At 45.7% G+C, this 16,672-nt stretch overlaps 2 protein-coding genes across 4 annotated transcripts in view; one reads left to right on the top strand and one right to left on the bottom strand.

Moving 5' to 3' along the window:
• The first annotated feature begins 2,749 nt into the window (after nucleotides 1–2,749).
• The window catches only part of LOC147583720 (uncharacterized), a 36,885-nt gene continuing 22,962 nt past the window's right edge, over nucleotides 2,750–16,672 (top strand). Inside the window, exon 1 of the mRNA XM_086698832.1 lies at nucleotides 2,750–3,353. Within this exon, the coding sequence (XP_086554958.1) occupies nucleotides 2,993–3,353 (361 nt within the window). The 5' untranslated portion in view covers nucleotides 2,750–2,992. The remainder of the gene's footprint in view (nucleotides 3,354–16,672) is intronic.
• The window catches only part of LOC112852321 (adhesion G protein-coupled receptor E2-like), a 28,075-nt gene continuing 16,384 nt past the window's right edge, over nucleotides 4,982–16,672 (bottom strand). Inside the window, exons 6-20 of one of the 3 annotated variants that reach the window (XM_086698829.1) lie at nucleotides 15,770–15,925; nucleotides 15,039–15,203; nucleotides 14,487–14,533; nucleotides 14,267–14,344; nucleotides 13,984–14,161; nucleotides 11,146–11,253; nucleotides 10,761–10,981; nucleotides 10,392–10,571; nucleotides 9,636–9,833; nucleotides 9,114–9,349; nucleotides 8,755–8,821; nucleotides 8,246–8,337; nucleotides 7,233–7,401; nucleotides 7,037–7,147; nucleotides 4,982–6,313 (exon numbers count right to left, since the gene is read on the bottom strand). In XM_086698829.1, the coding sequence (XP_086554955.1) occupies nucleotides 6,263–6,313; nucleotides 7,037–7,147; nucleotides 7,233–7,401; nucleotides 8,246–8,337; nucleotides 8,755–8,821; nucleotides 9,114–9,349; nucleotides 9,636–9,833; nucleotides 10,392–10,571; nucleotides 10,761–10,981; nucleotides 11,146–11,253; nucleotides 13,984–14,161; nucleotides 14,267–14,344; nucleotides 14,487–14,533; nucleotides 15,039–15,203; nucleotides 15,770–15,925 (2,057 nt within the window). In that variant the 3' untranslated portion in view covers nucleotides 4,982–6,262. Of the gene's footprint in view, nucleotides 6,314–7,036; nucleotides 7,148–7,232; nucleotides 7,402–8,245; nucleotides 8,338–8,754; nucleotides 8,822–9,113; nucleotides 9,350–9,635; nucleotides 9,834–10,391; nucleotides 10,572–10,760; nucleotides 10,982–11,145; nucleotides 11,254–13,983; nucleotides 14,162–14,266; nucleotides 14,345–14,486; nucleotides 14,534–15,038; nucleotides 15,213–15,769; nucleotides 15,926–16,672 lie in introns of all 3 variants that reach the window. The other 2 variants (XM_086698827.1, XM_086698828.1) reach the window with 2 other exon arrangements.

Here is a 16,672-nt window from a genome sequence, read left to right as displayed (position 1 = left end):
AAAGCCATTGTTTCCTTGTTGATATTTTGGTTAGATGATCTGTCCATTGTTGTGAGTGGGGTGTTGAAGTCTCCTACTGTTATGGTATTACTATCGATGAGTTTCTTTATGTTTGTGATTAACTGATTTATATATTTGGGTGCTTTCACATTTGGTGCATAAATGTTTACAATTGTTAGGTCTTCTTGGTGGATAGACCCCTTGATTATGATATAATGCCCTTCTGCATCTCTTGATACAGTCTTTATTTTAAAGTCTAGATTGTCTGATATAAGTATGGCTACTCCGGCTTTCCTTTGTTGACCATTAACATGATAGATGGTTCTCCATCCCCTTATTTTCAATCTGAAGGTGTCTTTAGGTCTAAAGTGGGTCTCTTGTAAACAGCATATAGATAGATCTTGTTTTCTTATCCATTCTGTTACCCTATGTCTTTTGATTGGAGCATTGAGTCCACTGATGTTTAGAGTGAGTACTGAAAGATATGAATTTATTACCATTATGATGCTTGTAGAGTTGGAGTTTCTGGTGGTGTTCTCTGGTCCTTTCTAATCTTTTGTTGCTTTTGGTATGTATATATATATATATACATATATACACACATATATATGTATATGTATATATATACATATGTATGTATGTATATATATATATATATATATACATGTGTATACATATACACATGTGTGTGTGTGTGTGTGTATATATATATATATATATTTTTTTTTTTTTCCCATCTTTTCTCCCCTCAGAGAGTCCCCCTTAAAATTTCTTGCAGGGCTGGTTTAGTGGTCACAAACTGCTTTAACTTTTGTTTGTCTGGGAAACTTTTTATCTCTCCTTCTATTTTGAATGACCTTGCTGGATAAAGAATTCTTGACTGCATATTTTTCTGATTCAGCACACTGAATATATCCCACCACTCCTTTCTGGCCTGCCAAGATTCTGTGGATAGTTCTGCTGCAAACCTGATCTGTCTTTTCTTGTAGATTAGGGACTTATTTTCCCTTGCTGCTTTCATGATTCTCTCCTTGCCTGAGTATTTTGTGAATTAGACTATGATATGCCTTGTTGATGGTCGGTTTTTATTGAATCTAATGGGAGTCCTCTGTGCTTCCTGGATTTTGATGTCTGTGTCTTTCCAGGTTAGGAAAGTTTTCCGCTAAGATTTGCTCACGTAACCCTTCTACCCCTATTTCTCTCTCTTCCTCCTCTGGGACCCTATGATTTTGATGTTGTTCCTTTTGAATGAGTCACTGATTTCTCTAATTCTTAAATCGTGCTCTTTTGCCTTAATCCCCCTCTTTTTTTCTGCTTCGTTATTCTCAATAAGTTTGTCCTGTATATCTCTGATTCTCTGTTCTGCCTCGTCCATCCTTGCCGTTGCTGCATCCATCCATGATTGCAGCTCAGTTATAGCATTTTTAATTTCATTTTGGCTGTTTTTTACTTCATTTATCTCTGCAGAAAGGGATTCTAATCTATTTTCGACTCCAGCAAGTATTCTTATTATCGTGATTCTAAATTCTGGTTCAGACATCTTGCTTGTGTCTGTGTTGGTTAAATCCCTGGCTGTCGTTTCTTCGTGCTCTTTCTTTTGGGGTGAATTCCTTCGTTTTGTCATTTTGAAGGCAGAAAAGGAATTAATGAGGTAGAAAAATTGAAATTAAAAAAATTAAAATTAAAAAATATTAAAATGAAAAGTTAAAAACACACCCACACAAAAATCTAATAGATGATGCTAGATCCTACGTGTGTTTTGGTCTGGGTGTAGAAAGTGGTTTGATAGATTAGAGAAACAAACAAACAAAAAAAAGGGGGAGAGAGAAAAAAAAGAAATCATTTGAGAATTTGAAAAAATGAATACACTAAAGTAGATAAAATACACAAATGTAGAGAATATAGTAGGAAAAATTATAGAAAAATATTTTTAATAAAAATTAAAAAGAAATATGAATTTTTCACTTTCTGTATTTAAGAAAAAAGAAAAGAAATGAAAGAGAAAAAAGATAAAAAAAGAAAAAAGAAGAAAAAAAATCATTTGAAAATTTGAAAAAGTGAATACACTGTAGTATACTAAAATAAAATGATGGGAGTGAGATAGAATTTGAAAAAATTTACACAAAAGCAAAAAATATAGTAATAAAAATTAAATAAAAATATTTTTAAGAGAAACTGAAAATAAAAATGAAGTTTTTCTCTTTCTGCATTCAAGAAAAAGAATAGAAATGAAAAAGAGAAAAAAGAAGAAAAAAGGCAATTGTTTGAAAATTTGAAAAGGCGCGTACACTGAAGTAGACTAAAATAAAATGATGGAAGTAAAGTAGAAGTTGAAAAAATTTACACCAAAGTAAAAAATATAGTAATAAAAATTAAAGACAGATATTTTTAAGAAAAATTGAAAATAAAAATGAGTTGTTTCTCTTTCTGTATTCAAGAAAAAGAAAAGAATTGTAAAAGAGAAAAAGGAAAAAAAAAGAGAGAAAAAATTGGATAGATGAACCTGCTAACAGATTGAAGTAGGACTGAAATTGCTTCGTTTTCCCCTAGAATCAGTCCATGTAGCTCTTTATAGTACAGAAATGAAGCCGGCGGTGAGGTTTGTGCTCTTGAAGAGTGAAGTTGGCCCAGTCGGGCAGGGCTCGTTGTAACAGCTCCGCTCTCCACTAGATGGCGCTGCTAGCCTACTGGGGTGGATTGTTGCAGGGCTTGTCTGTGCGCAGGCGCATGCGTGGGAGCGGTGAAAAATGGCGCCACCCAGCCACCCAGTCTGTTCTCCCGGATCGGCAATTGCGCACTGCTCCTCCGTTTTCAGCTCTCATCCACTCCCTGCTTTTCCATTCTCCGTGACCAGGCCCCAGGCAGTACCTCTCTCCCAAGTTTTGTCTCAGATGCGCCTGTTTTCCCCGGCCCATTACTTCCGAAGGACTGTGGCTTTGACCTGCTCCGCCCCTCTGCGGGAAGGTCTCACCGAGCAGTGGCCGAATGAGCAATGGCCGAATGTCGGCTGCACCCAGGAACGCCCGCCGGACCCTGCTGGTGCCGGTGCCCCGAGACTGCGGCCAGGTGTCAGCCCGCCCCCCCAAAAAAGATCGCGAAACGGTGTAGCCTCAGCGTTTCAGGGACCGTGAAAAATCACAACACACATCTGGCACCAGGCTTCACCCTCAACGACCTCGTCCCAGCACCAGCGAGTGTGGCCGCCTTCCGGGGTCTGCTGGGACCAGGTGGCCTCAACAGTCTCTACCGAATGTCCTTCCGGCAGTGGAACCGCTTTTCCCCGTGTGGCCCGAGAACCTCCCGGACCCCACTCTGTTCCTGGGGATTCACCTTTCCCACCAGAGCACCGCCAGGTAGGGAGCTGCGGAGTTGCAGCCTTTGCGCTCCCCTTGTTTACAGTCTGAATGGAATTTAAACCCTCTCCTTTCTCCTTTCTCCCTTTTTAGTTTAGTCCCTGCAGCTGTTTCCAATTTTCCACTTTCTCTCCAGCTGCTTTTGGGGAGGGGTGCTTTTCCTGTATGCTCCCCCCACCCCAGTCTCCATCCTCTCTCCCCCTGCAAAAGGGGTTCCCTACCTTCGGGGCTTCTTGCTCCCCAAGTTCAGCTCTCCATGCCGCGTATCTGCTGAATTCTGTGGTTCAGGTTGCGCAGATTGTTGTGTTAATCTTCCAATCAGTTTTCTAGGTGTGTAGGATGGTTTAGTGTTGGTCTGGCTGTACTTCATGGACGCGAGACACACAAAAAGCTTCCAGGCTGTTCCGCCATCTTGGCTCCTCCCCGATTAACTATGCGTTTGTTAGCAATTTGCTTTTCTTTTTCTGTTAATTACCTATCAATTTCTTTTTCTAATATTTCATTAACCTTTTTATTATTGGATTTTACAAGTTCTTTGCACATATTTTTGCCACTCCTTCAGAGTTTCTACACTCTCATGACTGCCCATACTTGGCCCTGAGCAATTCGTTCAGAAATGTAGGTTCTCTTTTAAGCATTTCTATGGCACCCGGATCTCTTCCTTTAGTGCTTCCCATAGGTCTGCCTATGTGTGGATAATCCTGTCTTTCCTTAGACTTTAGGCCACTTTGTTGTCCTTACCTACCTTCTGTTATAGGTAAGAGAGTTTGAGAAACCGAATGATTTTGTAGTTTATGTGGATTTTTCCTATTGTTATGTTGAAAGCAATACTCGTCTCCGTTTTTTATTTTGTAGGCAGAAGTGGAGATCCCCCCTATTTTCTCGTAATATTTTAATGATTTTGTTTTTTTTTTAAATTTTGATTTCAAACCCATCACCATTAGCTGTGCAAATTCATAGTTTTAGAAAAGATCCATTCACAGAATTAGTTTTGTGTGGAGGAAAAGACATTTTTATTGGACGTCTAGAAATCTATGATGGTATATAACTTTTAATGAATTAATAACTAGTATATGTATTTACTTTTCTGACACCTTTTTATTATTTTTTCTGACAGCTTTGATTGACCATTTTTAAATTGAGAATTTGGAAGAATGATACAATGAATGAACACTCACATACTCTTCATCTAGAGTCAACAATTGTTAACATAGTGCCACATTGAAAGATCTTTCTCAATTCATTTCCACACGTGGATACATTTTCTTGCTAAAACATGTGATAGTCAGTGGCAGACATTATGACACTTCATTCTTCAATACTTCTTCAACAAATATTTCGGAACTCAAGGAATATTCTCTGCATAACCACAATACTATTATTATGCCCAAGAAAATGAACAATATCATAATAACTTTTAATGTCTGGTACATATTCAAATTATCCTCATTGTCTCCAAAATGTCATCTAGAGCTGTATATCTGAACCAGAGGCTCCCTAAGATTGATGCCGAATTTGTGATGTCACTTTTGTCTCTTTTAATTTACAGCAGCCTCTAGCCACGTTTAAAAATGATACTGATTTCTCAACTCTGACGTTGTAGCCTGAAAGCAGCCATAGACAATACGTCAATGTTCCAATAAAACTTTATTAACAAAAACAGGCAGTTCCCTGGATTTGGCCTGCATGCTATAGTTTGGTTACCCTCTCTCTAAAGGCTGGGTTAGATTTCAATTTTTTATGTACTAAAAATGGGATGTTGTAACTTCAACAGTGGGATGTATGTATCTCCTGATATTCCTAATGTCAGTTTGCCCACCATCGATGATATTAAGTATGGGCATTAATTCAGATGGTGGCTGTCAGATCTCCACGTTGCAAATGTGCACTTTGGCCCTTGTAATTAATCGGTGATCCAAGAGGTGATTCTTTGGTGCTCTGGTCCCAGCCTGTTCTCCAACACCCTTTCACTCAATGCTTTTAGTGACTATTTATGGGTTATTGAAAGAATCATGCTCTTCTAATTCTATCGTATTTTCTGCATCTATTAACTGAGCTTCTAAGTATCACTTTGGACTCACGAATATGTTTATCTAAAATATTATACTCATGTACAGTCATTTGATGTTCAAATTGTTACAAAATTGGTCAGTGGGAGCCTCCAGGGAATGTCTTGGAGGGGGAACCACTCTGGGTTTAGATCTTGCCTAGATGCATGGTAAGGATGAAATATTATGTTACGTATAAATGTGCTGTAGCAATATACACCTTTCCCCACAGCTCAACTTATAAAATGTAAAGATGCAGAGACTCGAGTCTCATAGTTCTGATTTTACTCCATCGGATGAAACTTTTTTTTCCCCACATTGAAACTCTGTGAACTCGGGAACTGGATCTCCTTGATCCAGCGCACATGTTTGGAAGGAATTAATCAGTAGGGCTTCAGGAATGGAGAGTGAGTTAAGTTGAGGCATGTATGTATGAATGGAGACCAACTGGTCTACTTTGCCTGTAACCAAAATGTTTCCTGGGGAGAAATACTGTCAGCTCTAAAATCAGGCAAGTCTTGGGCAACTGGCATTAGTTGTTTATGCTACAGGCAGGTATTTGAATATTACTTTCCTCTCCTGTGTTATTTTAGGGAAGTCCTTTGAGGCTGGTTTTCCTTGTTATGTATCATCAACCTGAGGAAGAATCTTTTTGAAAAAAGAGGTTTCTACTGGGGTATTGGGTTAGAGCTCCTGATTACACTGGGAAGGAGATGATGAGAATGCTTGTATGTACCAGAAAACCCAAATTCGCCAGCAGGTGAATGACAAACGTTTCCTGCATACTTTTCTCCCACAGTGGTGCCAAGGAGAGTTATTTTTAATACTCTTTGCCCCAAAGAGGACGATTCAGTGTTTTCTTCACTTTCTAAGAGACAAGTTCACCAGGGTTAGCTGTTCATTATAATTCTCCTAAAAAAAGAAGGTGTAAAAACGATTCTGTGTTAAAAAGTGCAATGTTTGTGTACAGAAAACTATAAAATATTGTCAAAAGAAGTCTAAGAAGAGAAAAAGTTTTGTGGACCCGAACGTACAAATGCTTGGGATAATTCACATTGCCAGAATCTCTCCCCTTGCCCTCTGTGATTCACTAATGAGGTTTTACAGTGTCTGTATCTTTGTAAATACTAGGAATGATTGCAGACTTTTATGGGACGTTTCAATGCAACTTAATCCTTATTTCACTTTTATGACTATATACACACCAGGTGTTTATTGTTCATTATATACAGGGACAGCATGGAATGATTTGGGATACAGGATATGCAGTGACCCTGTACAGCTGGGGCATCTCTGCTCCAGATTATTACTTCCCGATTACTTAGCTGACCACAGCATCTTTCTCTGCTTCTGAGTGTTTTCTATCTTGTCGATTTTAAGTATAGTTAAAAAGTGGTTGCACCATATCATGCAAAGAGGACAGTCATGTGCAAGGGTCACTGTGAACATAGAAGCCCAGCGAGTGAAAGTATAGGAAGAGCTCGTTTCAAGACAGGGAAGTGCCTTCAAGTGAGTCCAGGCATGAGCCTTCCTAGGGCATCGCCTGCTCTCTGCTCAGGTTGTCCAGTGAGGCAGGCATGAGACGCCCAAGCGGATCGGCTAGTCAAGTGCTCTGGGAACACTGCATCATCTTACCGCACTGTGCTTGGAGGCATCAGACACGGTCCCGCTTGAGAGCGTGTAATTCTCAGGCTCGGCTTTGGCTTTCCTGACCCCTCTGAACCACTTCCCGTACTGCTCCCGGACCTGCAGGGGCGAAGCACGCTCTGGGTCAGCTCACTGGGCGGGGTGGGGACAGGAAGAGTCCTGGATGGGGGCCGGACCGTGGTACCTGCTGGCTGAGGAGGCAGTACACCAGGAAGACGAACGCTCCCTGCAGGCTGTTGATGATGGTGAAGAGGTAAGCCATGACGCGGGCAGCTGGCCCCACCTGCAGGAGGCCCAGACACCACGTGCAGCCCAGGATGAGGAGCTGAGCCGTCGCTTTCAATGTCAGCATCCTGGGTAGGAGGAGAGAGGAGGCTGGTGATGCACCGGGAGCAACAGCCCCCTCCCCACCCCACCTGTTTTCAAGTCCACTCCACGGATGCTTCCTACTGAGTAGCGATCAACTTGGATCTTTATCGTCAATGATTCCATAAAAAGAAATGGTGTTTGGGTCAGGGATGACACTTTGACTAGGACTAGGGATGGTAGTGACACTCCAGAATGTGAGTTTCAAAAAGGTCACGATGTTTCAGGAAGACCCCTAATTTTGCTCAGCTGACACTGTCGAGAACATTCTGTGCCCCTGGCCCTAGGCTGGGGCTTGGGCATTCAGAACAACCAAGACAAGACTTCTGTATCCACAGCCCTTAGAGTCTGGTGGCAAGACAAAAACAAATGATCACTTATAACATTTGCAAAGTGAGGTACTTCTGCCCAGATCCCATCCAGGGCTGTTCCTGTCCCCACCTTCTCCATGACCTGACCCAGAATGTGCTTTGCCCAGAATAGAGGCCACTGATTCTGTGCAAAGTTGAGGAAAGGAAAGGGCATCCCCAAACTCCTAGATGATGTGACATGTGGTTGATGAACCCGTGTTCACGTGGGGCAAGGGAAGGGGAAGGCAGGGGGCCTAAAACGCATGAAGGCATGACCATGAAAGGGTGCGCTGGGTTCTGGGAACTGTTATGTGATGTTTTGAGTGTGTTGTAAGGATAGAAATGCTCTCAGGACCTACTGTGTAAGGCATGGAAGCAATCCCTGTGTATCAGGGCAAAGTCCATTCTCTCTGGACATCAGATCCTTGGAGCTCTGAGGATAATGCTCTGGATGGGGGACATTCCTCTGACTCATCCTCACCTGGTGTTCTGGAGGGTGGACACATCTCTGTTGAGGGAGGAGAGCTTGTTTTTCACAATCCAGAAGGTCATCAGAAAGAAGGCCAGATTAATCTGCAGAAAGCCCACAGGCGTATTAAATTCACTCCACATCTGGTGAGCATCCTCCTAGCTCACCCAACCCCTAACCCGGCAGGTAAGAAGCTTTTGCGTTTTGTAGAAGTCCTAGAAGACTAGACCAACCACCCTGTAACTCAGGCATGTGTTTGTCCTGTAACTTTGGCGAGCACTTCGATGCAGTTCACATGGAAACTCCAAATTTTAGCACTGAGAGTCCCAGGTCTCAGGACACATGTTAGTCCTGTTGTTACAATGGAAATTCCTGCATCCTGGCGGGGTGGGGGGGTGTCTCATCAGTCCTGGGCCAACTGGAATGATTGCTCCCGCTGCCTGTAACCCTCCTGGTACACCTGGTCTTTGAATGACCGTCACTTTGGCAGGCAGGATGCTCTGATGTCATGTGTTACTCACGGAGAAGATGGTGCAGACGGGGCCCAGGAAGGTCCATACAAATCCTTTGTCTGTGTGGAGCCAGCATCTAAGAGAGAGATGAGAAATGAGTCAAGAGAACATTGGCCTTTGTGGATAAAGAATCACTAGAATGTATAATATATAATGATTAAATACTTCATAATGAACATTTAACATAATTAAATCTTAAGGACTTAAAAACAGTTCAAGGAACACAAAATTCCACCAGAGAGATGTCTTTGGAGTGGTCACTGACCTTTCCTCTGCCTATCATGTTCGGGGGAAATTAAATCGCTATTGGTTCTATGATGGCCACAGTTGTGCTGGAGAAGATAGGGGCAGTGGGAATTGGCACTTACCTGGTGGGTGTTCCATAAAGGGAAGGTCTGGATGCAGCAGAAATGGCCACGATTAGAGCCGGGACTCCATAGCCCACAGGGAACATGAGTCTCTTCATGAACCTGCTCACACTGGAGTAGTTGACCACCATCAGGTTGCATGCCGTGAGGAACAGGTGTAGACCGTCCAACAGCATCCAGGTGAAGGAGGCCAGGTAGAGATAGTGTAAGGCCCCCGCGATGATGGCGCACAGCAGCTGGGGGAGGAGGAAGGAGTCACCAGGAGGGACTGTCAGGGAGGAGGGTGGCCCCAGGACCCCTCCCATACCTTGCCAGCGGGGAGAACTCGTATATATGTATATAGGGTCGAGTTGTTGAGAGAGGATTGTCTTCTGCTTCATCAGTCAACGTGAAATAGGCTATTTACCCCTCCAGCCTCCCTGTCGCCCAACGATATTGTGTTAAGGTATCAGTGCAGCAGGGCTCCACGAACTGAGCATCCCGTGGCTCAGGGCAGGGGGTCCTCTGGGACAGTGTCAGTACCTTGATCTTGGTCTGGTCGATGGCCGTGAGGAAGAGCAGGTGGGCCAGGAAGAGGCAGATCGAGAGCTGCAGGTGGAGCGAGGTGCTGGTGTTCTGGATGGCTTTGCACAGGAGGAAGGTGAGGGCTGCCAGGAGGAGGCACAGCAGAGAGAGGCCCAGCCCCACGTAGGTGATGACAGCCAGCACGGGATCCTCCTCCTGGGACCCGGCAAAAAGGACATCACAGTCACAGGTCCTAGATCAGTTGACTTTAAGAGGCATTTCATCACCCTGGGTGGGCCTGGCCTAATCAGTGAGCTCTCAAAGCTCTAGGCTCTTCCTAGAGAAAAGGATTCAAAGTTTGAGGGCGTTTGAGGTGAGGGAGCTTCTCCTGCTGGCCTCTGGACAGAAATGCTGATACACTGTGTGAGGGCCTAGAGAGAAGGAATGCAGGTTGCCCCTAGGAGCTGAGCAGGGTCCCCTGCTCGCAGCCGGAAAGAAAGTGGAACCCCAGTCCTACAACTGCAAGGAACGGAATTCTGCCAGCAACCAGGGAGCTCACAGGAGGACCCCAGGCCTCCAAGGAGAATGCAGCTTTGGCTGACTCAACGGTCTCAACCTTGTAAGACCCAGAGCAGGCAACTCAGCTACACGACACCTGATTCTCGTCCCACAGAAACCACAAGACATAAATTTATGTTTCTTTAAGCTCCTCCATGTGGGGAAACATGTTCGAGAGCGATAGACGTGGAAAGCAGCCTCTCTCAGGGATCTCACCTGCACGTGGCTGTGGGCCATGAGGACGGCAAAGCTGCTGAGGTGGGAGCACTTGCAGGTGGTGTTGGCATCTCCGGTGGCCACCATCCTGCAGCCCGTGGTGGACCAATGACCGCCTCCATCCTGACTGTGCTCCCAGAAGACACAGAACACCTTCTGCGTTGGCCCGGGCGTCACCGACTGTAGGAAGACAGCATTGGTGGGAGCTGGTGACTTATCCAAAGCTGGTTTGCAAAGGGCTTTCCTGGGGGAAGGAGGCGCCCACGGAGGAGGCCCCCAGGACACAAAGGGTGATCTCGACAGTGAGGCTGAGCCCCGGACCCAGACCAGTTCCTTGCCCAGCCACAGCCCCATTCCACCAGGACTCACGTGGTGGGAGAAGATGAAGGTGACGGGGGAGCCGAGGTTCTGGGTGTCCTTGTTGCTCACAAAGGCAGAGACGACATCTGAGAGCAGGACAGGGGAGGCCTCTCCCAGCAATTCCTTGTGTTCACGCAGAACTGTCTGCTGCTTAAGGTCCAGGATCAGGGGCGCCTCGGCCAGTAACTTGGCCATCCCTGGAGTGGAGATGAGGCCCACCACCGAAGGACCTGCAGGACCAGGCCAATGTGGATACCTCGGGGTGCCCACCAGCGCCCCTTCTTCCTCAGATGGACCCTTTGTGGCCCCACTCTGCCCCCTACCTCCCTGTAAGCTTCAGGTCCCCGTGTGTCACGTCCTTGGGCGTCTTGTGACCTCCCATCTCGGCCCTTACCTGAGTCACTAGATTCATGCACCTCATCCAAGCTCAGCAGCATCTTTGCCTGGTTCAGACTCAAGGTGACATTTCTGTTTCCTTGTTCTTGCACCTTCAGGGACAGGTCTATGAGATGTCAGAGTTATTAAGGGAGTGTGGATAGTATTTGTGGCTGTAGAGGCTGTAATAATACTATCATTTATATGTGTGTTTACATACATCTGGCTGTCCACACACGAAAGAAGAACAGGAACTCTACCTCGTACAACACACAAAAATTAACTCAAAGTGGCATGACAAATTTAAGGCATGCCTTGGTGGCTCAGTTGGTTGAGCATCTGACCTTTGATTTCAGCTCAGGTAATGACCCCAAGGTTGTGGGATCAAAGCCTGTGTTGGGCTCCGTGCTAAGCTTGGAGCCCGTTTGGATTCTCTCTCTCTCTCTTTCTCTCTCTAAAACAGACAACGAAAGAAACAAACAATCCTAAACTTAAGGGCTAAAAGTACAACAGTTGGAAGAAAACACAGATGTAAATCTTCACAGCCTTGGATTTGACAATGGATTCTTAGATACAGCACCAAATGCACATGCAACTAAAGAAAAAAAGAGGAAATGAATTTCAAAACAGAAGCACCTGTTCATTAAAGCAAAAAAAAAAAAAAAATCACTCTTGTGTGGATCCTGAGAAACTTAACAGAAACCCGTGGGGGAGGGGAAGGAAAAAAAAAAAAGGAGGTTAGAGTGGGAGAGAGCCAAAGCATAAGAGACTCTTAAAAACTGAGAACAAACTGAGGGTTGATGGGGGGTGGGAGGGAGGGGAGGGTGGGTGATGGGTATTGAGGAGGGCACCTTTTGGGATGAACACTGGGTGTTGTATGGAAACCAATTTGACAATAAACTTCATATATTGAAAAAAATAAAAAAATAAAAAAATAAAAAGTAAAAAAAATAATCTATGGAATGGGAGAAAAAAATTAGCAAGTCACATGTCTCACAGAGTGTACTATTAGAACATAGAAATAATTCTTCCAGCTCAACAACCAAAAGCCAAACAATGAATTAAAACAACAGGCAAAGGGACTTGCATAGACATTTCTCCAAAAAAAATACACACATGTTCAATAATTACACAAAAACATGTGAGCCATCACTAGTCATCAGGGAAACGTAAATCAAAACCACAATGAGATATCACCAGGCACATACTGAAAAGACTAATAAAAATAAAACAGGGGCACCAGGGTGGCTTAGTTGGTTGAGTGTCCAACTTCGACTCAAGTCATGATCTCATGGTTTGTGGGTTCGAGCCCCACATCAGGTTCCGTGCTGACAGCTTAGAGCCTGCTTGGGATCCTCTCTCTCTACCTCTCTCTGCCCCTCCCTGGCTTGTGCTCTCTCTTTCAAAATAAATAAATACACTTAAAAAAACAACAACAAAAAAGTGAAAGTGCCAAGTGTTGCTGAGGGGGTAGAAATTGGGGTCCATTGCCGGTGAGGATACGAGATGGAAAAATAGCCTCTTTGGAAAATAGTTTGGTGGTTCTCAAAAAGTCGAACATAGAATCGCTGTATAACTCAGCAATTCCAGTCCTAAGTAAGTACCCCAAAGAACCGAGAACAGTTATTCAAACAAAAGCGTGTGAACCAATATTCACAGTGGCACCATGTGCAAGAGTCAAAGGGTGGCAACACCCGAAATGTCCATCAGTGGATGAACGGGGACACAAGAAGTGCTGTATCCATCTACAATTAAATGTTGCTCAGCTGCAAAAGGGAATGAAACACTGAGAGATGCTACAACGTGGATGAACCTTGAAAACATCCTGCTAGGTGAAAGAAACCACATAGTGTATGATTCTCTAGGTATGAGAAGTCCAGAATAGGCGCATCCATAGAGACAAGACAGACCAGTGGTGGCCAGGGGCTGGGGGAGCAGAGGAATAGGGAGTGACTTCTGGGGGTGGGGTGGGGTACAGTATTTACTTCGAGGGCGATGAAAATAGTTTAGAAATAGAGGCAATGATCACAACTCCATGAATGTACTAAATGCCACTGAATTGTATACTTTGTTTAAAATGGTGGATTTTATGTTATGTGAATTCTGCCTCAAATGAAACAAATAAAATACTTAACCGTGAGAGAACATTAACTGAATATGATTCCAAATTAAGTAAATTGTTTTCTTGGGAAGCCATTTCTATTGTATTTTACGTTCTTCATTACCATTAACTCAACTGCTCAAAATTTAGTTTCTATTAAGATGTATATTATAGCTTTATTCATTTCTTCTTTTAATTGAGGTATAACGAACATAGAACATTATATTAGTTTCAGGTGTACATGGTGATGATTTGTTATTTGTATGTGTTGCAAAATGATCACCACAGTGAGTGTGGTAAACACCTGTCCCCACATAGAGTTACATTTTTTTTCCTGTGATAAGAACTTTCAAGATTTACTCTTGTAGCAACTTGGAAACATGTAATATAGTGTCATTATTCTCATGCTGTACATTACATCCCATGACTTAGTTATTTTATATCTTTTGACCCCCTTCACCCATTTAGCCCACTGCCCCACCCCCACACACCTCACCCCTACCTCTGACACTCACTAATCTGTGTCTATAAGCTTGTGTCCTTTTTTTTTTTTAGGATTCCACATATAAGTGAGACCAGATGGTATTTGGCCTTCTCTGACTTAGCATAATATATTCATTTCTTTTTAACCACTTTTAATTGGTTTAGGGAGTGTAACACTGAGATACAAGCGTGGTCACTGGCTCCAGTGAGGCTGGGGGATAAACGAGGTGGGGAAGGGCAGGGCAGGAGCCCGGGGCAGACCCCAGTACTTGCCTGTGCCTGCAGATGCATTGAAGGTCAATGTCCCATTGGGCAGGGCCTGGCTTATGTTTCTCAGGACGTCCTCCAGGCCAGCGAGCAGGTTCGTGGCCACACGGTGCTGCTCTGAGCGGGGCAGCGCCTCCAGGTCTTCCGGGGTCTGCAACAACTCATCCACCCCCTCTATGAGGCCCTGGGGGAAAGCAGACCCAGAAGTCGTGAGCCGTGGGCCAGACTGCATGAAGAGGCTGTCCATTGAGCCTCAGAAAAAAGATCCTGGAGAATAAAGTCTATTTACCTGGATGCTGTCCTGGGCAAAGGCCGGTATGAACTTTCTGGCCAGATCTTCGACTTTTTCAAAGAAGCGGGAGAGTCTCTGGGAAGAGGGCAAATGAGGAGGTCAGAGAGCCTCACGTGCGAGTGGGGAAGCTTGGGGAAAATGGTGGCCAGGGAGGGTGGGCAGCCCGTGCTTCAAGGAAGGATTTCCTGTCTCCTGGTCCCTGCTGGGGCCAACTCACCCGGCTCTTGATTCCACGGGGTGGGGTCCAGCTGGGGAAAAAGTTGCCTGCAAGAGACAAGAGTGCTTCATGAGGTGTGACAGCATCTATCTTTGTACGTGTTCGGGGGTAGGGGTCTGGGGTCAGGTCAGGCCAGGTACTTTCCCAGGCGGTCATTTGGTTATTCAGGGAGCCTGGTTTGGGCATAGAAGCGTCGGGAAGGCCCCACTGTCTCCTCCCTGGTGAGTGAGTGCCTTTTCTTATTCACACAGAGGTGTGCTGTGGGTGAATGTGGTGGCCTACATGCTCTGCTGCCCAGATATGGATGGAATCGGGCTGGGTCCTCCCTGTCTCCCAGCCCTGGCTGGGTGCCCTCGGCTTCCCCAGGCAGCTTTCAGCCAGGGTGGGACATCACGGGCATCTGTGTCCCAGCCTGAGCATTTGGACAAAGGCCAGTGTGGGTCTTCTAGGGAACCAAGTGCAGGGAAAATGGTGCATTACCCAACAAGGATCCTGTTGGATCTGGCTCCCACTGACGGCCTTTGTTTTAATTCCCTCAGGGCAGCTGCTCACCTGCTGGTCCCCAGTGATGCCGTCTGTTGCTATCTTGTCTCGACGGGAGCTTCTGATCATGTAATTTTCTATGTGTGTATGGGGGTGGATCCGTGTAATTCTGCTTAGACTCCACACAGCATTCTTCTGGCTTCTGGTCATCTGGTTTGCTCTCAGGAATGTGAACTGAAATTACTGGGGAGAGTCAGGGTAAGCCTTGTGCAGGGAAGGAGACAGGGACTGAGCACCTGAGAAGGGGGGGGGGTGTCAGGATGCCAAAACTGTTGGCCAGGGAGACCACTGGCTCAGAAAAGCTCAGCTCTCGAATCTTCCCACTCCAGTGTTTCGGGGTGGGGTCCCTGAGTCCAGTGTGGCCCAAGAGGTCTGAGAGTTTTCCTGGTATGGCAGAGCCCAAGTGGGCTTTGGTGGGGACTGGCAGTCACTGATGATGGTAAAGAGGAGGGATCTTGTGCTGGAAACAATATGCTGTGAGCTCCTTAAATATCTTGAGCGCCATCCTTCTCTCTGGTTTTACAAAAACAAGATGCTGGGGTGGGGGTGGGGGCGGGTGGGCAAGGGATACTCTGAACTTTCAGAAGTGACCCTCTGCAGAAGGTTCTGAGCCTTGGGGTTCAAAGAGGGGTGCGTGACCGGGTAGGTGCCGAGGACAGCTCTCTGATGCCTAGAGAAAGTGGAGCAAATGCCTTCCCACCGCATGGATGGGGAGATGGAAGGTGTGGGGTGGTTCTTACCTTGACACGTGTTCTCACTCTCACTCCTGAATGTTTTTGCCCCAGAAGCAAGCTCGTATCCTGGGCCGCACGTGCAGTGGTAGCTCCCCTCTGTGTTAAGGCAGTGTGCGAATTTTCCACAGGACACTCTGGGGGGTGGTCCACACTCGTTGATGTCTGAAAGCCACCAGGACAAAAGGTTACCTCCCAAAGGTGTGGGTTCCCATGGGCAGAGGCCCTGGCCTCCAGCCAGACTCTACCAACGGAACGGGAGAGAACTCAGCTTGCAGGTGGCATTTCAGGGGCTGGTCTGAGTGGGAGTCAGCTTGCTCCAGAAAGCTGCTGACGGCTCCGCTCATCTCTGCTCTCTGGCTGGGTCTGAGGGGCACCTAGATTCAGAATCTACTGTTCCATCATGCGGGCTGGAAGGAGGTCCGCCTCCCCTTCTGCAGACCTCGTGGGGTGGACAGAGGCACTGAGTCTGTCTGCGTGATTGGGAACCTGGGGGTGGGCTCCAGTCAGGGCGACAGTGGTATTGAAGGCCACTCTCCATAATGAGTCAGTGAAGGGAGTCATGGCTGGAGTCTGTTCAGGGTCACGCTTATTCGCACATGAGGATAAAGCCAGGTGGTCAGGCCTCTGCCCATTGACGGCTTTCACTTCCATTATTCACAGTGGCCCAAGGACACCCACAGTCCTCATCATCCACTCCCCCAAGCTCCTAATGTCAGGCATTTCTTTTTAATGTTTATTTTATTTGAGAGAGAGAGAGAGAGAGAGAGAGAGACGCAGAGAGAGAAGGGGACAGAGGATCCGAAGTGGGCCCTGCACTGACCGCAGAGAGCCTGAGTTAGGGCTCAAACTCATGAACCATGAGATCATGACCTGAGCTGGAGTTGGATGCTCAACTGACTGAGCCACCCA

This window comes from Puma concolor, chromosome A2 (assembly GCF_028749965.1).
Source record: "Puma concolor isolate L17-30 chromosome A2, mPumCon1.1.hap2, whole genome shotgun sequence".
NCBI lineage: Eukaryota > Metazoa > Chordata > Mammalia > Carnivora > Felidae > Puma > Puma concolor.
Note: the sequence above shows the minus strand (reverse complement) of the source record. Positions and strands in the feature narration are given on the sequence as shown.